Below are 16,614 nucleotides of genomic sequence, written 5' to 3'. Positions count from 1 at the left end.
CACACACAGTGAGTTCTTGCTGCCCATGGTCTGCTTCTTTCTTTTGAGGAAGGCCACACCCTCCATGTGCTTCCTTCCCAAGAGGCCCAGCATGTCAGCTGTGTGGTTGACCTCAGGTAGGAGGGTGTCCAGGTCAGGTGCACAAGAGGCAGAAGAGGCAGCTTTGGGTTCTCTGGTCAGGGCACAACATTCACTTCCTCTTGAACTGGATGAAGACATCAGATCAGCAATTCTCACCACAGTGGAGAGGAAAGGAAGTCTGTTTCCCTGTATTGGCAATTACACAACTAAAAATAAACACTCATGATTAGAGATGCAGGGTCTGCACAAATGTTGGATCTTCGCTATGAGTGCAGCCTTAGAAATATGATTATTCGAAAGAGGATTTCTTTGTAATAAACCAAAGGAAACCAACTCTTCATAATACATCATCAAGACCTTTTTAAAAATATATTTTATTTATTTTTAGAGAGGAGGGAGAGAAACATCGATTTTTTGCCTCTTGCACACCCCCAACTGGGGACCTGGCCCACAACCCAGGTATGTACCCTGACCAGGTATCAAACCAGTTTTGGTTCACAGGCTGGTGCCTAACCCAGCTGAGCCACACTACCCATCATCATCAAGACCTTTTATGTGGTGACTGCTGGGGGGGGAATGGGGTATAAGGGAACTAAATGGTAATGGAAAATAATACAATAAAGATTTTTTAAAAGATTTTATTTACTTATATTTTTAGAAGGGGAAGGGAAGGAGAAAGAGAGGGAATAAAACATCAGTGTGTGGTTGCCTCTCACACCTGGCTACTGGGGACCTGGCCCGTAACCCAGGAATGTGCCCTGACTGGGAATGGAACCGGTGACGCTTTGGTTGGCAGGCCCACACTTAATCCACTGAGCTACACCAGCCAGGGCTACAATAAAGATTTTTTAAAAATTAAGATCTTTTAGTCACACTACAAATATTTCCAAGGCAGTGAACTTTTCTGCCACCAGCAGCTGCCAAAGCAATGCCACCAGCCTTTCTATGGACGACATGAGGTCCAGGGAGGTGAGGTAGGTGAGAGAAGGGCTGAAGATCCCACAGCAAGGATGTGGCATAACACAGAACTGAACCCACTTTCATGAGAATGGCACAATGTAGACAAGATCTGGCCTGTTTGCTGTGGCTTCCACCGCTGACCTGAGGGTGGACTAGCAGGTGCTTCCCAAACTCTTTCATCTCAAAAAGCTTTCTCAGTTTTCAAATGTTTTGAAGATCTCCAAAGAACTTTGGTTTGTGTGGGTTAAAACATAAAAACACTTAAAATATTTATTTAAAAAGGACCATACACATTAATATTAGCATAAATTACATATTATATGTAATTATGTAAATACCATCCTTTTAAAACAAAAGAATTTAGTGGGTGTTGTTCTGCATTTCTGCAAGTCTCTTTTGTATCTGGCTAAACAAAGACAGCTAGATTCTCATTATCTGTTTTTGCATGCAATCTGTTGTTTTGGCTGAAGCATATGAAGAGATTCTGGCCACACAGATTTGTAGTTGGAAAAGGGAACAGTGTTTTAATAGCTTTGTGGATATTTGACCCCGTACCAAAACCTGACAAGTGTTTCTTAAAGGCAAGTTGCAGCATAGAATCTGAGACCACATCCATGAGATTTTTATTCTCCTGCACCTAGATCTTTTACCTGAGTGCATGGTCTTGTACATCACACATTGGTCATCTGGGAAATATTGACACATTTGACCAAACAGTATATTTAAAAAAGCACATTTAAAAATATTGTATTTACTTATTTAGAGAGAGGGGAAGGGAGAGGGAAGAGAGGGAAACATCAATGTGTGGTTGCCTCTCATGTGCCCCTACTGGGGACCTGGCAGGCAACCTAAGCATGTGCCCTAATTGGGTGTGAAACTTGCGGCCCTTTGGTTTGCAGGCCAGCACTCAATCCACTGAGCCACACCAGCCAGGGCTAAAAATCACACTTGTTAATCAGTTCTCATCAGAAATGTCTAAGTATCAGGAAGCTATCAAGCTCACAGTGGTGAATGTCGTTTTCCAAAATTGTAATGTTTACTTGAAAACTCAAAGTTTATCCTTGGCAATACATACTGTCAATGTTTTCTTCTTGAAGTGAGAGGCTCACTTCATTCCTTTACAAGAAAATGCCTGAAAACCCAGTGTGTTCTTTCATGGTTTTCCCTTCAACAGAGGCCGGTTCTGCTCACAGCCACAATTCCTGCAGGAGTGCTCTCCCTGGAGACAGCCATTATATTCCCGTGTGCAGAAGTGTTTGAGGCACACTTCCTTTTTTGTCCCACATACTAAAAAACATGTACTGCAGGTTGAATTTGTTTTTTTAGTTTTTGAGAGTTTTTTAGTTATAGAGAAACAATGATTTGTTGTTTCACTTACTGGTTGCTTCTTGGATGTGCCCTGACCAAGGATCAAACCTGCAACCTTGGTGCATAAGGAAGATGTTCTAAAGGAGCTACCCAGCCAGGGTTGCAGGTTGAAACTTAATAGAATAATTGTTAGTGCTTCATTAAGGCCTTTGTTATGAGAAACTGTTGTTTTGGTTTTTTCCCCCTTTATTGGCAAGCACATGGTGGTGAAGAATACAATGATTACCTGTACAGTTTGTTGCCACTGTCCAGATTCCTGCTAAGGTACCGAAAGTTTCACCCACCATTGGTTTTGCACTATCACTGCAAATTCACAGGGTATAAAAGGCAGTGAATGTCTTAGTGTTACTATGAAAGTACTTTGACCTCATAGACCTGAAGTGGTCTCAAGGACACTCAGGCACCTGCAAGTCACACCTCATGATAGCATGAGAAAGACAAATTAACACCAACCCATTGTTAGGAATGGGTAGGGACCCCTTTAGCCCTTAAGGCATAGGAAGGCTTAGTTCTGATCCTGGGCAGGTAGGTGGAAGGCCATTAGCTGGACCTGACTCATTTAAAGCAGACTCCCCACTCCCACCACGCCTCCTGCTGCCAATGCCCAGCCACCCTACCATCTCTTGAGCCATTCGCCCCGAGTCAAACCCAGGCCACTCCTGGGAAACACTCGAATTTGTTGGAGGAAATAGGCCCTGAACTGACCCTCTCAGATGCCAAATTGGATGATGTGTGAGGTGTATTGAGACTGTAATCAGGGAAGCTTTTGGGACGAGAGGGGGAATTGAGCCAGCCTTCAAAGACAGATGTCTTTAGGCAGATTGTGGGGGAGGACATTTTAAATTGTGGGCATTGTTTGAGCAGAGGCAGAGGCTCTGAGGTGTAGGACGGTAAGGAAAGAGTGGTGAGAGGTGTGGCTTAAGACCATGTTCCAAGGTCTAGGGTGCTTATCCATTAGGGCCTTAATTGCTAAATAAGAAATTTGGGCTTTATTCAGCAAACAACAGGGACTTCATTAATGGTATGTGATTCTATATTTAAGGCAAATGAAAAAAGTTAAGGTATTGATCTGAGTATTTAACTCTTAGGAATGTTGACAAAGTCAGATGTCTGGTTATACTATTTATTAATTTAGTTACACATGCATGTTTAAAATAACATTATATACAATAATACAGTAATACAAAATATTGCTTTTTTTCCTCCACTGACATTTCAGGTAAAAATTTTATTCAAACTCTCTACATGCATCTTGGACATCAACGTCTTCATTATCTAGAGCCACAGTTTCTTGAAGTGTATCTCCTTCACTTGCATCTAAAGTGTTTGAGATGCAGCATTTTAAAACACTTGGATGTCGTCATCAATGGAAAGTTTGATCCAAGTCATGATGTCAGGACAGTCCTCCGTCACCCTAGCTCCCCATGTAGGTGCATGTTTGCAATCCTTACAACGAACTGTGTACTTATTGCTTTTGAAATTGCTCTTTAAAAGGCTGGTTTACAAAACCTGACTCTTTTATAATAGGGAGACAATACCCCCTGGAATAATTACTACATTTCGTTGCTCCCCTTTTCACTAATTCCAATAGGAGGAATCTATAACCCTGAAAAACTTGCATCACTGGACGTCGCTGTGGGCTACATAGGAGGAGAAACCAGAGGTAGAGCAGTTGCAGGAGACACTGAAGTCTGGCTATGGGAGTGTCTGAAGGGTAAAATGTGTTCTTGGGAGCAGAAAGGGCCAAAGAGCTCTAGTGCAGGTTGTGGTGCCATCGTCATCATGGATAGTGACGTGTCCTGGAGAATGAAGGAGTGACAAAAGGTGGGAGTGGCACATCAAAGACTTGGAGAGATGGGGAGGGGAGTCCTGGAGCTGAGCAGGTGGCAGAGGTGACAGGACAGCCCCCCAGACAGCTGTGGAGCACAGGGAGGCAGGACCTAGAAGCAGCACTGGCCAGGGGTGGGTGGGCATGGACGATACTGACACAAAGCCCTGGTCCTTTGGGGAGGAATGGCCCCCACACAACAGGAATGAAGAATCCCGGCATCTTGAGGGAAAAGATACATATAAAGGTCCTAGAGAAAGACTGGAATGATTGGACATCTGTGGGTTCCAATGGGGGAACCCACCTAGACTTTGCACACCTTCCCCACAACAGGCTTCTTGCTCACACCTATGGCACTCATGTTTTCTAGCCTGCAGGAAGAGCAGGCAGTATGTTTGTCTTGGGCACTGCTACAACCTTAAGGTTCCACTGGGACTGTGGGTGTGACCCAGTAGCCCAAAGTCAGCCCAGAGGAGTGTGTCAGGGGCACTGTCTCCAGCGAAGGCACTGGGGGCAGGGGAGCTGAGGACCGCAGGGCTGAGACCCATCAGTGGCCTCTTCAAAGCCTTACTCCAGGGGAGAGACCTGCCTCTGTGGACTCGGACCTGCCTGGTGACAGAGACAGTTGGGGTGCTCTTGGCTTTGATAAATATCTAAATACTAATAATGAATTTATGTACTTGTTTGACTGAACCATGAGTAACAGGTCTCAAATTACACATCTGTAAAACAGGGGCTTTTCCAATAAAAAGGAATGAAAATATGTATTTCTGTATTTACAGATTTTAAGGCAGTGATTCTCAAGTGTGGTCTCCAGAGCAGCAGTGGCATTATTGGGGAGCCTGTTAAAAATGCAAACTCTCAGGCCTAACCCCAGACCAACTAACTCCTACTAAAACTCAGGGGGTTAGGCTTAGCAATCCATGTTTTAACAAGTTCTCCAGGGGATCCTGATGCATGTGAAAGTTTAAGTACCGCCTTATGGTAATGGATGGGATATGTTTAATTTTGTGTGTGTACATACAATTCTATGCTATGTCATCTGTATACTGCATTGTGTATTTACCAATGAAAGTCAAATCTCTTTCTGTCACATTTTACTCCCTTTACCCTTTACATAGTTACTAAATTCATGGACTTTGGTCCTAAAGAGGATTTTATGAATTTGACACCAAAGGCAAGGGAAGCAAAGGCAAAAATAAATAAATGGAACTATACCAAACTAAAAAACTTCTGCACAGCACAAGTAACTGTCCACAAAACAAAAAGATAATTGACCAAATTTGAGAAGATGTTTGCAGACAGCAATAAGGGATTAGTATCCAAAATATATAAGGAGCTCATGTAACAGCAAACAAACAATCCAATTAAAAAATGGATAGAGGACCCGAACAGACACTTCTCTCAAGAAAATAAACAAATGGCCAACAGATATATAAAAGATAACCAACTTCACTAGCTCTTAGGGAAATGCAAATCAAAATCACAATGAGATGCTACCTCACACCTGTTAGAATGGCTCTTATTGACAAGACAATTAACAGGTGTTGGAGAGGTTTTGGAGAAAAAGAACTCTCATTCTCTACTGGTGGGAATGTAGACAGTTTTCCACTCTGGAAAAGAGTGTGGCAGTTCCTCAAAAAATTAAGTACAGAGTTACCATCCTTATGACCCAGCAACCTTCTTCTGGGTATGTACCTGAAAACTTTGAAAACATTTATTTGCAAAGATATATGCCCCCCTATGTTCACTGCAGCATTCTTCACGGTGGCCAAGAAATGATAATAAGTGTCCTTCAATACCAACACAACGAATACTACTTAGCCACAAGAAAGGATGAAATACTGCCATTTGTGACAACATGGATGGATCTTGAGAATATCATACTAAGCAAAATAAGTCAGACAAAAAGTCAAGAACCATATGACTTCACTCATGTGAGATATACAACTAAAAGCAACAAATGAAAAAACAAGACAAAAACTCATACACAACAATATGGTGGTTTCCAGAGGGAAAGGGGGATGTGTTTAAAGTCACAATCTCCTAAATTTGTCTTGACCCTTTGACATACGCTATAGCTGTCTTCCGTGGAACAAGAGCTGCAGGTCTGCAGGACAGTGGATGGTGAGGAAGAGGATGGTCTCACTGCCAGCACTGGACTCCTGGATGTGGGCCCTGAAGAAATTCCTTTACAGATCAAATGAAGTAGGGCCTGACACACAGGACATACTTTGCTCTGTTGGTTATCATTATTCTCATTAAAGCACAACTCAGAAGGAGCCAGGCACCTCAGGTAATGAGCTCAGTGGCTGGCTAGGGTCTTTCCAAGGTCAGGATTTTGTATCACATGCAGAGAATTAACTTCTTATTAGTCTTATTTCTAGTTCCCAAGAAGTCACATTTCCCAAAACTCTGCCGAGCCCCACAGGGCTGAGATTGATCCTGTGGCCTCCTCTAAGGCCTTATGCTATTCAGAGTGACTTACCCTATCCAGCCTCAGACAACAGGGTGCCCACCCCTTATTGTCAATGAGGTGCTGGACACCTGAGTGCCTACTCTTGCAGTAGGCACATGGAATGGCAAAGCAATGGCCCTCCAGGGCCTCTGGAGGCTTGAGAAAAGGTAAGGTAAAAGGTCACAGGAGGAACCCCCACCAAGGGTCTCCCTATGGGCTTGGAAAAGCCTGGTGACTTCCAGCAGGACTTGGTAGGGAAAGGGTGCTGTATCACAGGCTCAAGAGGTCATCTTGAGTCAACGCACCAGCACACATTTTTGATAAAACTTCAGACTTCATCTCCTCCTCAGTAGAATGGAAGCTCCAAGGGGCCCAGAGTTCCTTTTATCCCTTCCTGTGTCCCTGTACCAGTGTCTGGCATGTAGTAGGCATAAGTATTTCTGAGTGGGTGAACATTTGCTAAACCAGTTCTGTAATCAGAAGGAACACAGGCTACTCCCTGCCAAACCTAAGGTTTGGGAGGAGCTGGCTGGGCTTTGCTGAGCCCACAAAGCTGTCTGGAGGCCCCACGCACTATTCAGCCAGAGCCGCTTCCATGAGGTTACAACACGTGGGGTTCTTACTGTGACAGAGGCAAAGGTCAGCTGGGAGTCACTGAGGGCTGAGCCTACAGGTAAAGTCAGGATAGGGCACTTACTTCTTGGCAAATCCCAGTTCCTTCAAGTTGAACTTAAGCTCACTTTTTAGGCACCTTCCCCGCCTCACCCCACGCACAGGCTAGGTCCAGAGGGCCTAGCTGCACAGCCTGTGCTCCCAAGTGCTACTCAGGGTACAACGAAGAAGCAATCATGGGCACCCCAGCAGTGGCTGAGGGGTTGGATGCACTATTGCCCTGAGGCCACGGGCTGGCCTATCCTATGTGAGTTCTGACACCATGACTGTGCCCGAGTAGGAAGCTGGAAGGTAACTGACTGAGCATATGTTGGCATAAAATTACTAAGGGAGAAATACCACCTTGTGTGACAGGCAAGCATATAGGCTTCTGCCTTAACACAAATGCCCTCTGGACCTTTGCTAACAACGGTCCCCCCAGTGCCTTCCATGAAACCCATGGTCCCACACTGCCTATTCTGGGCCCATCACAGTGCTGCCCAAGTGGAGCTTCCTGTGGGCCCACAGTGCTCTCTGTTAACAGGCTTCAGAGAGGTACTCCTGGGGCCTCTGCTGAGTTGTAGCTTGGGACTTACTTTCCCTCAACCAGCTATCAGTCAGAGACCTTGCCCAGCACAAAGACATGCCCAGCACTTACAAACTTTATAGTAATTACTGCCCTCCATCGTTTTAAGTTCACATTAGTTACTCATTAAGGGAAAGGCCCTCTAATTTCTGGGTCTATTACAGGTGCCAGAAGTGGGATGGTGTGTCCTTCAGGAGAGTGGGATGTGCGGGAAGGCCCTGGTACAGGAGGCCTGAGTGCTAATGGGGACCCTTCTGCAATGGGACAGGGACTGGCCCTTCTCCTGGGCCTCAGTAGCTCCTCCATGTAAAGACAACGAAATGTCTTTTTATTTCCATTAGTTTAGAATTTCACCTTGAGAGAATATACAAAATGACCAAGGAAGGTTTACTAAAGAAATGTTCTCCAGAATCCTGTGGCACATGGCAAACACAGTAAGCAGACCTAGTCATTAGTAACTGGAGCAGTCTGGTAGTATTTTAATCAAGGGCCTTCTGAGTGCAGATAATATAAACTCACTTTAGACTGAGTTTCAAAAAGCTAAAATTCATTCTAGGGCTACCCAAGGGGCTCATGGCGTCCTCAGCAAGGGTGTGCGACTCAGTTCACAACTCAGCTGAGTCCTCAAGTGCCCAAGGCACTGCTCCCTCAGAACAATGCCCTCTCTGCATTTCCACGTCTAACCCTCTGCTTGTGCCTGCAATGCTGGCTCCAGGTTCCAACTTGTGAAATGTTGGCTGGTATCCCTCGTGTGCCCAGCAAAATTCTTAAGATGAAGAATTTTCTTGGGCCTGTTTGGATCAGGAGTTCAATCTGGGGTTCAATTAACAGGTACATGGGAAGGGGAGGGTGGGGCCCGTGTGAGTCAGGCAGGTACCCTGACTGTCATGAAAGAGAGGCCAGCCACTTAGATGCTTAGCTACCAGTACTTAAACAGCTGCACGTGTAATTTTCTACAATTCAGAGTGACCTCCCCTCCAAATTCCTGTTTAATCAAAGTTCCAGCACAATAAATTACTCACATTCAATAAACCTCTACTGAAAATTGCAGCCAAACAGAAACAGAAAACACTGCTTCCTGTTTCATTGCTCTTTGCTGGACTTGGCTCTCATTTGTGCTTTACTTTCATTAAATCTTATAGGAGTGACAGACATACATTGACTTACAAAAGGTACCATTTTCCCACTAACATTTTGTCTAACAACTTGTGTTGATCTCAACAATGTAATAGGGATGGACAGTCAGCCAACTAATTCCTTGAACCTAAAAGCATCCCGTCAGGGAGTCATAATTTGTGGGCACACTGCACAGAGCTTGGAACACAGGGTGATCCATGTTAGGTGAGTCCAATTCCAATGGAAAATAAGTACAAGGATCTACTTTAGATCAAATATTACATCTAGCTGGTATTTCAGGACACATTCTGCTTCTATGTCCCACAGCAGGAGGGGATGAAAAAACTGAGTCTCAAGCTTGCTGTTCTTCTTCTTAGAAGAACCCTACAACTACTGATATCTCTAGCTCAAAAGCACAAAATGTATACAAAGAAATGACTAAATAATACCGTACCTGAAAGCACTAATTTAAATAGCCTAGAGCTTCACAGAAATTGTTATTCCAAGGCATGCAGAGACAGAGACAGCAAGGGTCACCCGAAACCACATTTTATACTCATAAAACCTCAGGTCTACACCATATGCTCCAAACACAAGGCTGAGTCTGGCAGTGGCTCATGTTCTGGGTCTTTTGTAAAGCAAATGGAAATGTTTGGAAGAATTTACACATTTTAATAGAAGAGCTATAAATGCCCTGAAAGCAGAAAAGTTGACACAATTTTAAATATAATTCATATATATATATATTTAAAATCAAACACAATTAAATAGAGTATGATTTAAGTACATTAACACTTCAGCTTTAGAAGAATAACAGAGGTGGTACATAGTACCAAAAACTTACACACAGCCTTTTTGCTTCTTCTGTGGATGAAACAGTGTGCCTCTCTCTACACAGTCAAATATTGCAAAGGAATAAATTCTCTATTCATTTGAGACTTCCTCAAGGACAGAGGTGACTAATAATTTAATATATGTATATATTTTTTGCAAAGTCTGAGCATAAAGCAGTGACACCTAAGACAACATTCTTTCCCCTCCAACAGCCACATATGGTGTGGAAGTGTTGGCCTCACCCAGCCAGTGGAGTGTGTCTGCTGCGGGGCACCCTGCTGACCGAGGCGCAGTCCAGACCCGAAGCCGACCGAGCCTGAGTGCAATGGGCAGTCTCTCCCTCTTCTGAAGACAGACAAGAAAAAGGCCATAACTGCATACTTCCCAGCTCAGAGCAAAGAAAGGGGAGGCAGTCAAAACTGACTGCTTTTCCTCCCCTCAACCTCTGCCTGTTCCCCTTCCTCACACAATTTGGGAATAAACATTTTGTCCCAGGCCCCACAGCAGGGACAATGGAGTGATCATTATTATTTACTCCTTTCCACATGCATCCTGAAGGGAAAGTTAAGTAAACTGGAGCACAGAATTCCAGAGGAGCAAGTCCTAATGCTCAAAATCAAGCCGATGCACCCTATGGTTACCAGGGGAAGACTGGCTTTAAGTACATGGCATCTCAGGAGCAGTTAAGATGTGAGAATTGTATACTGCCAGCAAAAGGAAGGACCATGTCACTGAGACCTGACCTGTGACATTATAAATTTCTTCCAAATCAATGCCTCTGTGAAGGCAGCCTATACAATGATCTTCCACCCCAATGCATGGAAGGAAAACATCTGCTGGCACCGCACTGCCACTCGGAGCCTCCTGGCTCTCAGAGGGGCTCACTCCCATTCATTTCAAGAGGCCAAAGCAAAGCCCCTTGGGTACCTGCTTTATGGTGCTGTTAAGGACTGGTTACCACTACGGGATGTGCATCAAATACCAGTGCTATGCTTGTGTGCCTGCCACAGTATGTGGTCCCTGTCTGTTCCAGTGACTAAAACTCTCCTGTAAGTGGGTTATTGCCATTGGAAAACTACCAATCTTCTATAATGTAAACAATACCACTTTGTCTCTTTATAACTGTCACTTGTGATCATGATGTGCAGCAAATATGTCTACATGTCACTCTGTTTATGGTGGAAGTCTAGGATTGTCTGCCATTCTTTCTTGGGAACAACAGTTGATAAATCAGAGAAAAGAAATACAGTGCTTTGTTTTCACTGGCTGTGTTAAGAATCCAACCAAAGGAAAAACATTCTCTTATTTTTCAAAAGCAGATTTCCTTTATCTCAGGTATTGAGTCATAGCTGAAAAAAAAAAGAAAAAGGTAAGGTACATTTCTATACCAGTGATACACGATGTTACAGATTAAAGAAGGGAACCAACACTGAGTAAATGTTTACTATATGCCAGCACTGACAACAATGTGTGAAGTAAAATACCACTATTATCTTTACTTACAAATGTGTGAATGGAAGCTTCAAGAGGTCAAGCAACTCACCCCAAGGTTACGTATGAAGGACTGGCACCCAATGATGCTTTTATCTCTCTATTTTTGCAATATATATTAGAACAAAATATCCACTTTTATTTTTTTAATCTTTACCCAAGGATATTTTTTTTTTCATCACTCTTACAGAGAGAAGAAGGGAGAAAGAAAGAGAGAAACATCGATTGATTGCTTCCCATCCACACCCCAACCGGGAATCGAACCCACAACCTTTCAGTTTACAGGACATCACTCCAACCAACTGAGCCACCTGACCAGGGCAAAATATCTGCTTTTTGATAGAATATTGCTGCTTCTTGGAATTAACCCAACAGCACACTCAAAACAGGGGGCACAGACTTACATACACATTCATTAAAGTATCGTTTGTAACATAGAAAAAGTATAAAGCAACCTAAATGACCATCCACAGGGGACTCACTAAATGAAGAGCCATGATATGAAAGAGTCAAATGCCTTAGAAAGAAAAAAAGACCAAGCTTGTAGACAGTCCCTGTTTACTCACAGCACTGAGGAGGAAACATCACAGATGAGTTGGTCTTTCTTATTTGTGAGACGGGACATATACACATGTCCCTCAGTAATGCTGGCAGGCAGTTTACATTAAATGCCAAGTACAGTCTATAGGCAAAAGTGGAGTAGGAGATTCAAAGCAGAGAGGTATAGAATAAAGAGGCTGATCATTCCTTTATGGATGTAGGACTTCTCACACTCATAAAATCATAGTATGAGAATTAGAAGGGGGTCTTATGAGATTTTCTTCCCCAATTTCTCTGATCTATTGATGAGAAAACAAGAGACTGGAGAAGGAAAATAACTTGTAAGGGGTCATACATATTGACTGAAAATGGACTAAATGAATTCTGGTAGCCTAATGCTTTTTCCATACTAGTAAACGACTGGGCCCTCAAGGACATGCCGGACAAACATCCATCCTGGACAGCCAAAGAGAAGACCTGGAAAGACTTAAAGAAACACAAAATATTGCAAAATATATCTGTATATCCCAAAATGAAAAGGACATGGTAATAAAATCTGAACATACACCTCAAACAAAAAGGCTAATTTTAAACACCTGCTTTCCAAAATGGTTTCTAAAAAAAAAAAAACACTTCATATTCTCAAACAGTTGACCATCAACATGATATGGGGAATCACAAATAAACCTTGCACTTCTTGAAACACCTTTATCTTGCTCTTTGCTATTTTAGGTTTGACCCAATAAAGCCAAATATAGGCAAAATTATCACCCTTACATAGAAAAGAAAACCAAGTCTGCAAAACTGAACAAGAGCTTTAGTAAGAATCAGTTCGGTGAAAAGATCAAAATTAAACCAAGCTTAGTATATCAACTATAATTGAAAAATATAAAATTAAAAAAAAATTAAACCAAGCTCTGGTAACAACAGGTCTTCGAGTGAAAAGCTGGCTAGAACGTTAATAAGAAAAGGGTCATATTGGACCTAAATCTAAATTCAAGTCTTTGAAACTACTGAGCGTTATATTATATGGGGTGCTATTTGAGCATATTTAACTCTGATTCCTAAGCCTTGGCTAATGTAAATGACTGAGGAATTTAATGCCTTCAAAAAAACAAGAACAGAAATTCTCCTATCACATTAAATCTTTGTGAATCAATTCAAGTTAGAGAAAGTAAGCCTGGTGAAGGAACTGGGAATGTTTGGCTTGAAGAAAACTCTGGGACGGGATTAAGTAGCTGCCTTCAATTTTCTAACCACTATTTGTATGGCTCTTGTGGGTAAAACTAGAAGTAGAGGGTGAAGCTCTAGACAAACAGAGTATTATTAGCTTGTGGCAAGTCAGACACTCCTAACAACTGTAGCTATTGAACTCCAGGTAAGAGTGGCGATCTGATCACACTCATTCCGTCGTAAAATGGCATTATCAATAAACCCACAAATTCACACGAATGAAAAACCTGAAAGAAGAGGGATATTGGATGAATGGAAGTCACTTAGAGGATGCATGAAATGAAACCTCAATCCCAGAGTGAAGTGGAAAAAGCTACAAAGCACCCTGCTTGCCAATGCAGAGCCCCAGAACCTGGGAATTGTTGTCACCAGTACCTATGGAAAAGGGACTAGTGGGAACGAATGTAAGAATTTCTTAAACGCCCATCTTTAGAAATGGACGATCTGCAGTTACTGTTCTGCAGCTCTGATCAGCGAGGTGACTGCACAGCCTGAAAACCAGCTCAAGCAGAAGAATCTGAGAATGCTTCTCTAAGTAGTTTAAAAATAGGGTCTTTGGGCTAAGATACATGAGGCGTGATCAAGGACAAGGGTGCTACTAAAATGAAAAGAGGGGATTAAGGAGGGGTCCATATAATGACTCTAGAGACTTCACTAGCTTTCTTTCCCCTTGGCTCCTAGAACATTGGTAGCCTAGTCTTTATCTGCCAGGCAGAATAAGGAGCAAGATATAAAAGAGACTGGTAAAGTTTTCTCTGGAGAATATAATATGATCAGGCCAAAAAGAAAGAACTCAGTTTCCTAAAGAAACCTGGCTAGTTTGTTTCACTTTTTAAGAAACTGCCAATGGTATAGCTGTAGCATTTTGCATTCCCACTAGTAATGTATTAGAGTTCAATTGCTTTACATCCTTGCAAACACATGGTACTGTCAGTCCTTTTAATTTTAGTCATTCTGTTTGTATGCAGCTGTGTACCACTGTGCTCTTAGTTAATGACTACTGATGTTGAACTCTCTGCATATGAATATTTGCCATGTGTCTATCTTCTTGGGTAATGTCTGTTCATATTTTCTGACCATTTAAAAACCATCGGATTACTGTTCTTAATGAGTTTGAGCTCTTTATATATTCTGGATACAACTCCTTTATCAGAAAGATGTTCTGCAGACATCTTCTCCCACTTCATAATTTGCCTTTTCATTTTCTTCACAATGTCTTTTGATGAGCAATTTTTATTTTTGATAAAATTCAGTTTATCAATTTTTTTTTGGTCTCATGCTTTGTGTGAACTAAGAAATCTTTGCCAGGACTTCCAGGCAAGATGGAGTAGGTAAATGCAGTACTTGCCTGCTCCAACAATCACAACAAAATGACAACTAAACTACACAAAACCATCATTTGGAATGGCCATACTGAATGGAAGCCATACTACTAAGGAATTGAATTAAGTCACACTGAGACTGGCAGGAGGGGTGAAGATGCAAAACTGGCTGGTCCCACACTGACATGTGGCAGGTAAATGCAGGGGGGAGTTATCTTGGTTGCTGAGGTCCCCCAGAGGAGCAGGGGATCCAAGCCCCATACCAGGCTACCCAGCCCAGGGTTCCAGAACCAGGAAGAGAAGTCCCTATTATATCTGGCTGTAAAAACCAGCAGGAAATCAGAAGAAGGGAATCAGAGGGCTCTGGATTTCCGGGCAATTCCTCTAAAAAATCCCACCTGCAGACTTAGTCCAACTCACTCCCTCTAAGCTCAAGCACTGGGGCAGCAGCCTGAAAAGCACCAGGACATACAAGAAGGCACTGAATGGCATCAGGGCAAGAACTGGGGGAACAGCTTTCTCACAGACAAAAGTGCTGGCAGAGGCCACTGTTCCTTTGATAAGCCCTGCCCCCAGAGCCAGCAGGCGGGTGCTATGTCTCAAAGTCCATCAACCTGGCTTACACTGTTCTCTCAGCCATGGTTATTATCTGAGGCCCTACCCCACCCAACTTAGGGGCCCAGCTATCTCCAAAAGTTTTTCTTTATGAATGGCCTTTCTTGGCTCATGTTTCAGATTTTCCTAAAATCTCTCAAACAAGAGGCATCTGACTTTAGTGAGCCCCATACAATTTCACTAAGTGGCCCCAGGCCCGGCACTGGCAGCAGCTGGCCTTGGCTCACAACTTGGACTCGCCAAGGCACCTCCAAGCCCAGTCAAGTAGCAGCTACCTGCAGATCACTTTGTAGCTCATGCCAGGTGGTCCTGGACAGAACACAGGTAGTGTCTGACCTTGGCTTGCACCTCCCAGGAGGCCCCAGAGCCAGTGCAGCCAGTGGACAGCTTCAGGTCACATCAAAGCATCACCACCCAACCACCTCCACAAGCAACACACTCAAGGACAGACTGAGCAGACATCAGAGCCCTGCTGAAGGAAGTCTTGCTCTGCACAGGTGACCCTCCACGATGGTCAGTGATCTCAGGCAGTCTTTATAGCTTAATGGCCTGGGGGTAAATCCCACCCATTGATGTGCCTACTGCAGTCATGGATCAACTGCAAGAGGAGAGTATACCCAGCCCACACAGGGTGAGGGTGAACCTCAAGTGCTCAGCTTAGGTGAATAGGGAGGCTGTGCCACTGGACCCCAGAGAAAACCTACTTTACTATGCCACTCTACCAAGCCAGGGAGATATAGCAGCTCTACTAATACATAGAAATGGGGAGGCTGCCAAAATTAAGAGAGAAATAAACATGTTCTAAATGAAACAACAGAAGAAAAAACTCCATAAAAAGAACAAAATGGAGATAAGCAGTCTACTAGAGCCAGAGTTCAAACACGGTTGTAAGGATGCTTAATGAACTTAGTGAGAATCTCAATAGCCTAAAACAGTTACAGTCAGAAATGAAGGATACACTAACTGAAATGAAGAATAATTTATAGGGAATCAACAGTAGAATAGATGAAGTCAAGAATCAAATCAGCGATCTGGAATATAAGAAAGCCAAAACGCCCAATTAGAATAGGAAAGAGAAAAAGACGGCAAAGAGAGAGAGGGAGGGAGGGAGGGGGAGGGAGAGAGAGAGAGAACAGTGTAAGGAACTAAGGAACTTCTGGAACAATTGAAAGCATATCAAAATTTGCATCATAGGGGTGCCAGAAAAAGGAAAGTGAGCAAGAAATTGAAAACTGATTTGAAAAAAGAGGCCAACACCACGACACATCATTATTAAAATGGCAAAGGTTAAAGACAGAATCTTTATTTTATTTATTTTTAGTGAGAGGGGAAGGGAGGGAAAGGGAGAGAAACATCAATGTGTGAGAGATACATAGATCAGATGCCTCTCCCACACCCCCACCTGGGGAACTGGCCTGCAACCCAGGCATGTGCCCTGACCAGGAGTCAAGCCAGTGACCTTCTGATTCACAGGTCGGTGCCCAATCCATTCAGCCACACCAGGCAAGGCAAAGAGAGAATCTTAAAAGCA

At 43.2% G+C, this 16,614-nt stretch overlaps 1 protein-coding gene across 4 annotated transcripts in view; it reads right to left on the bottom strand.

Annotated features, from left to right (window-relative positions):
- Positions 1–8,377: 8,377 nt before the first annotated feature.
- The window catches only part of AKAP10 (A-kinase anchoring protein 10), a 78,615-nt gene continuing 70,378 nt past the window's right edge, over positions 8,378–16,614 (bottom strand). For 2 of the 4 annotated variants that reach the window (XM_036032949.1, XM_036032951.1), the window contains 2 exons: positions 14,867–14,919; positions 8,378–11,231 (listed from right to left, as the gene is read on the bottom strand). In XM_036032949.1, coding sequence (XP_035888842.1) covers positions 14,875–14,919 — 45 coding nt within the window. In that variant the 3' untranslated portion in view covers positions 8,378–11,231; positions 14,867–14,874. Of the gene's footprint in view, positions 11,232–12,481; positions 12,529–14,866; positions 14,920–16,614 lie in introns of all 4 variants that reach the window. The other 2 variants (XM_036032950.1, XM_028534475.2) reach the window with 2 other exon arrangements.

The sequence above is a fragment of the Phyllostomus discolor genome, chromosome 8 (assembly GCF_004126475.2).
Source record: "Phyllostomus discolor isolate MPI-MPIP mPhyDis1 chromosome 8, mPhyDis1.pri.v3, whole genome shotgun sequence".
Lineage (NCBI taxonomy): Eukaryota > Metazoa > Chordata > Mammalia > Chiroptera > Phyllostomidae > Phyllostomus > Phyllostomus discolor.
This window is presented reverse-complemented; position numbering and strand designations above follow the sequence as displayed.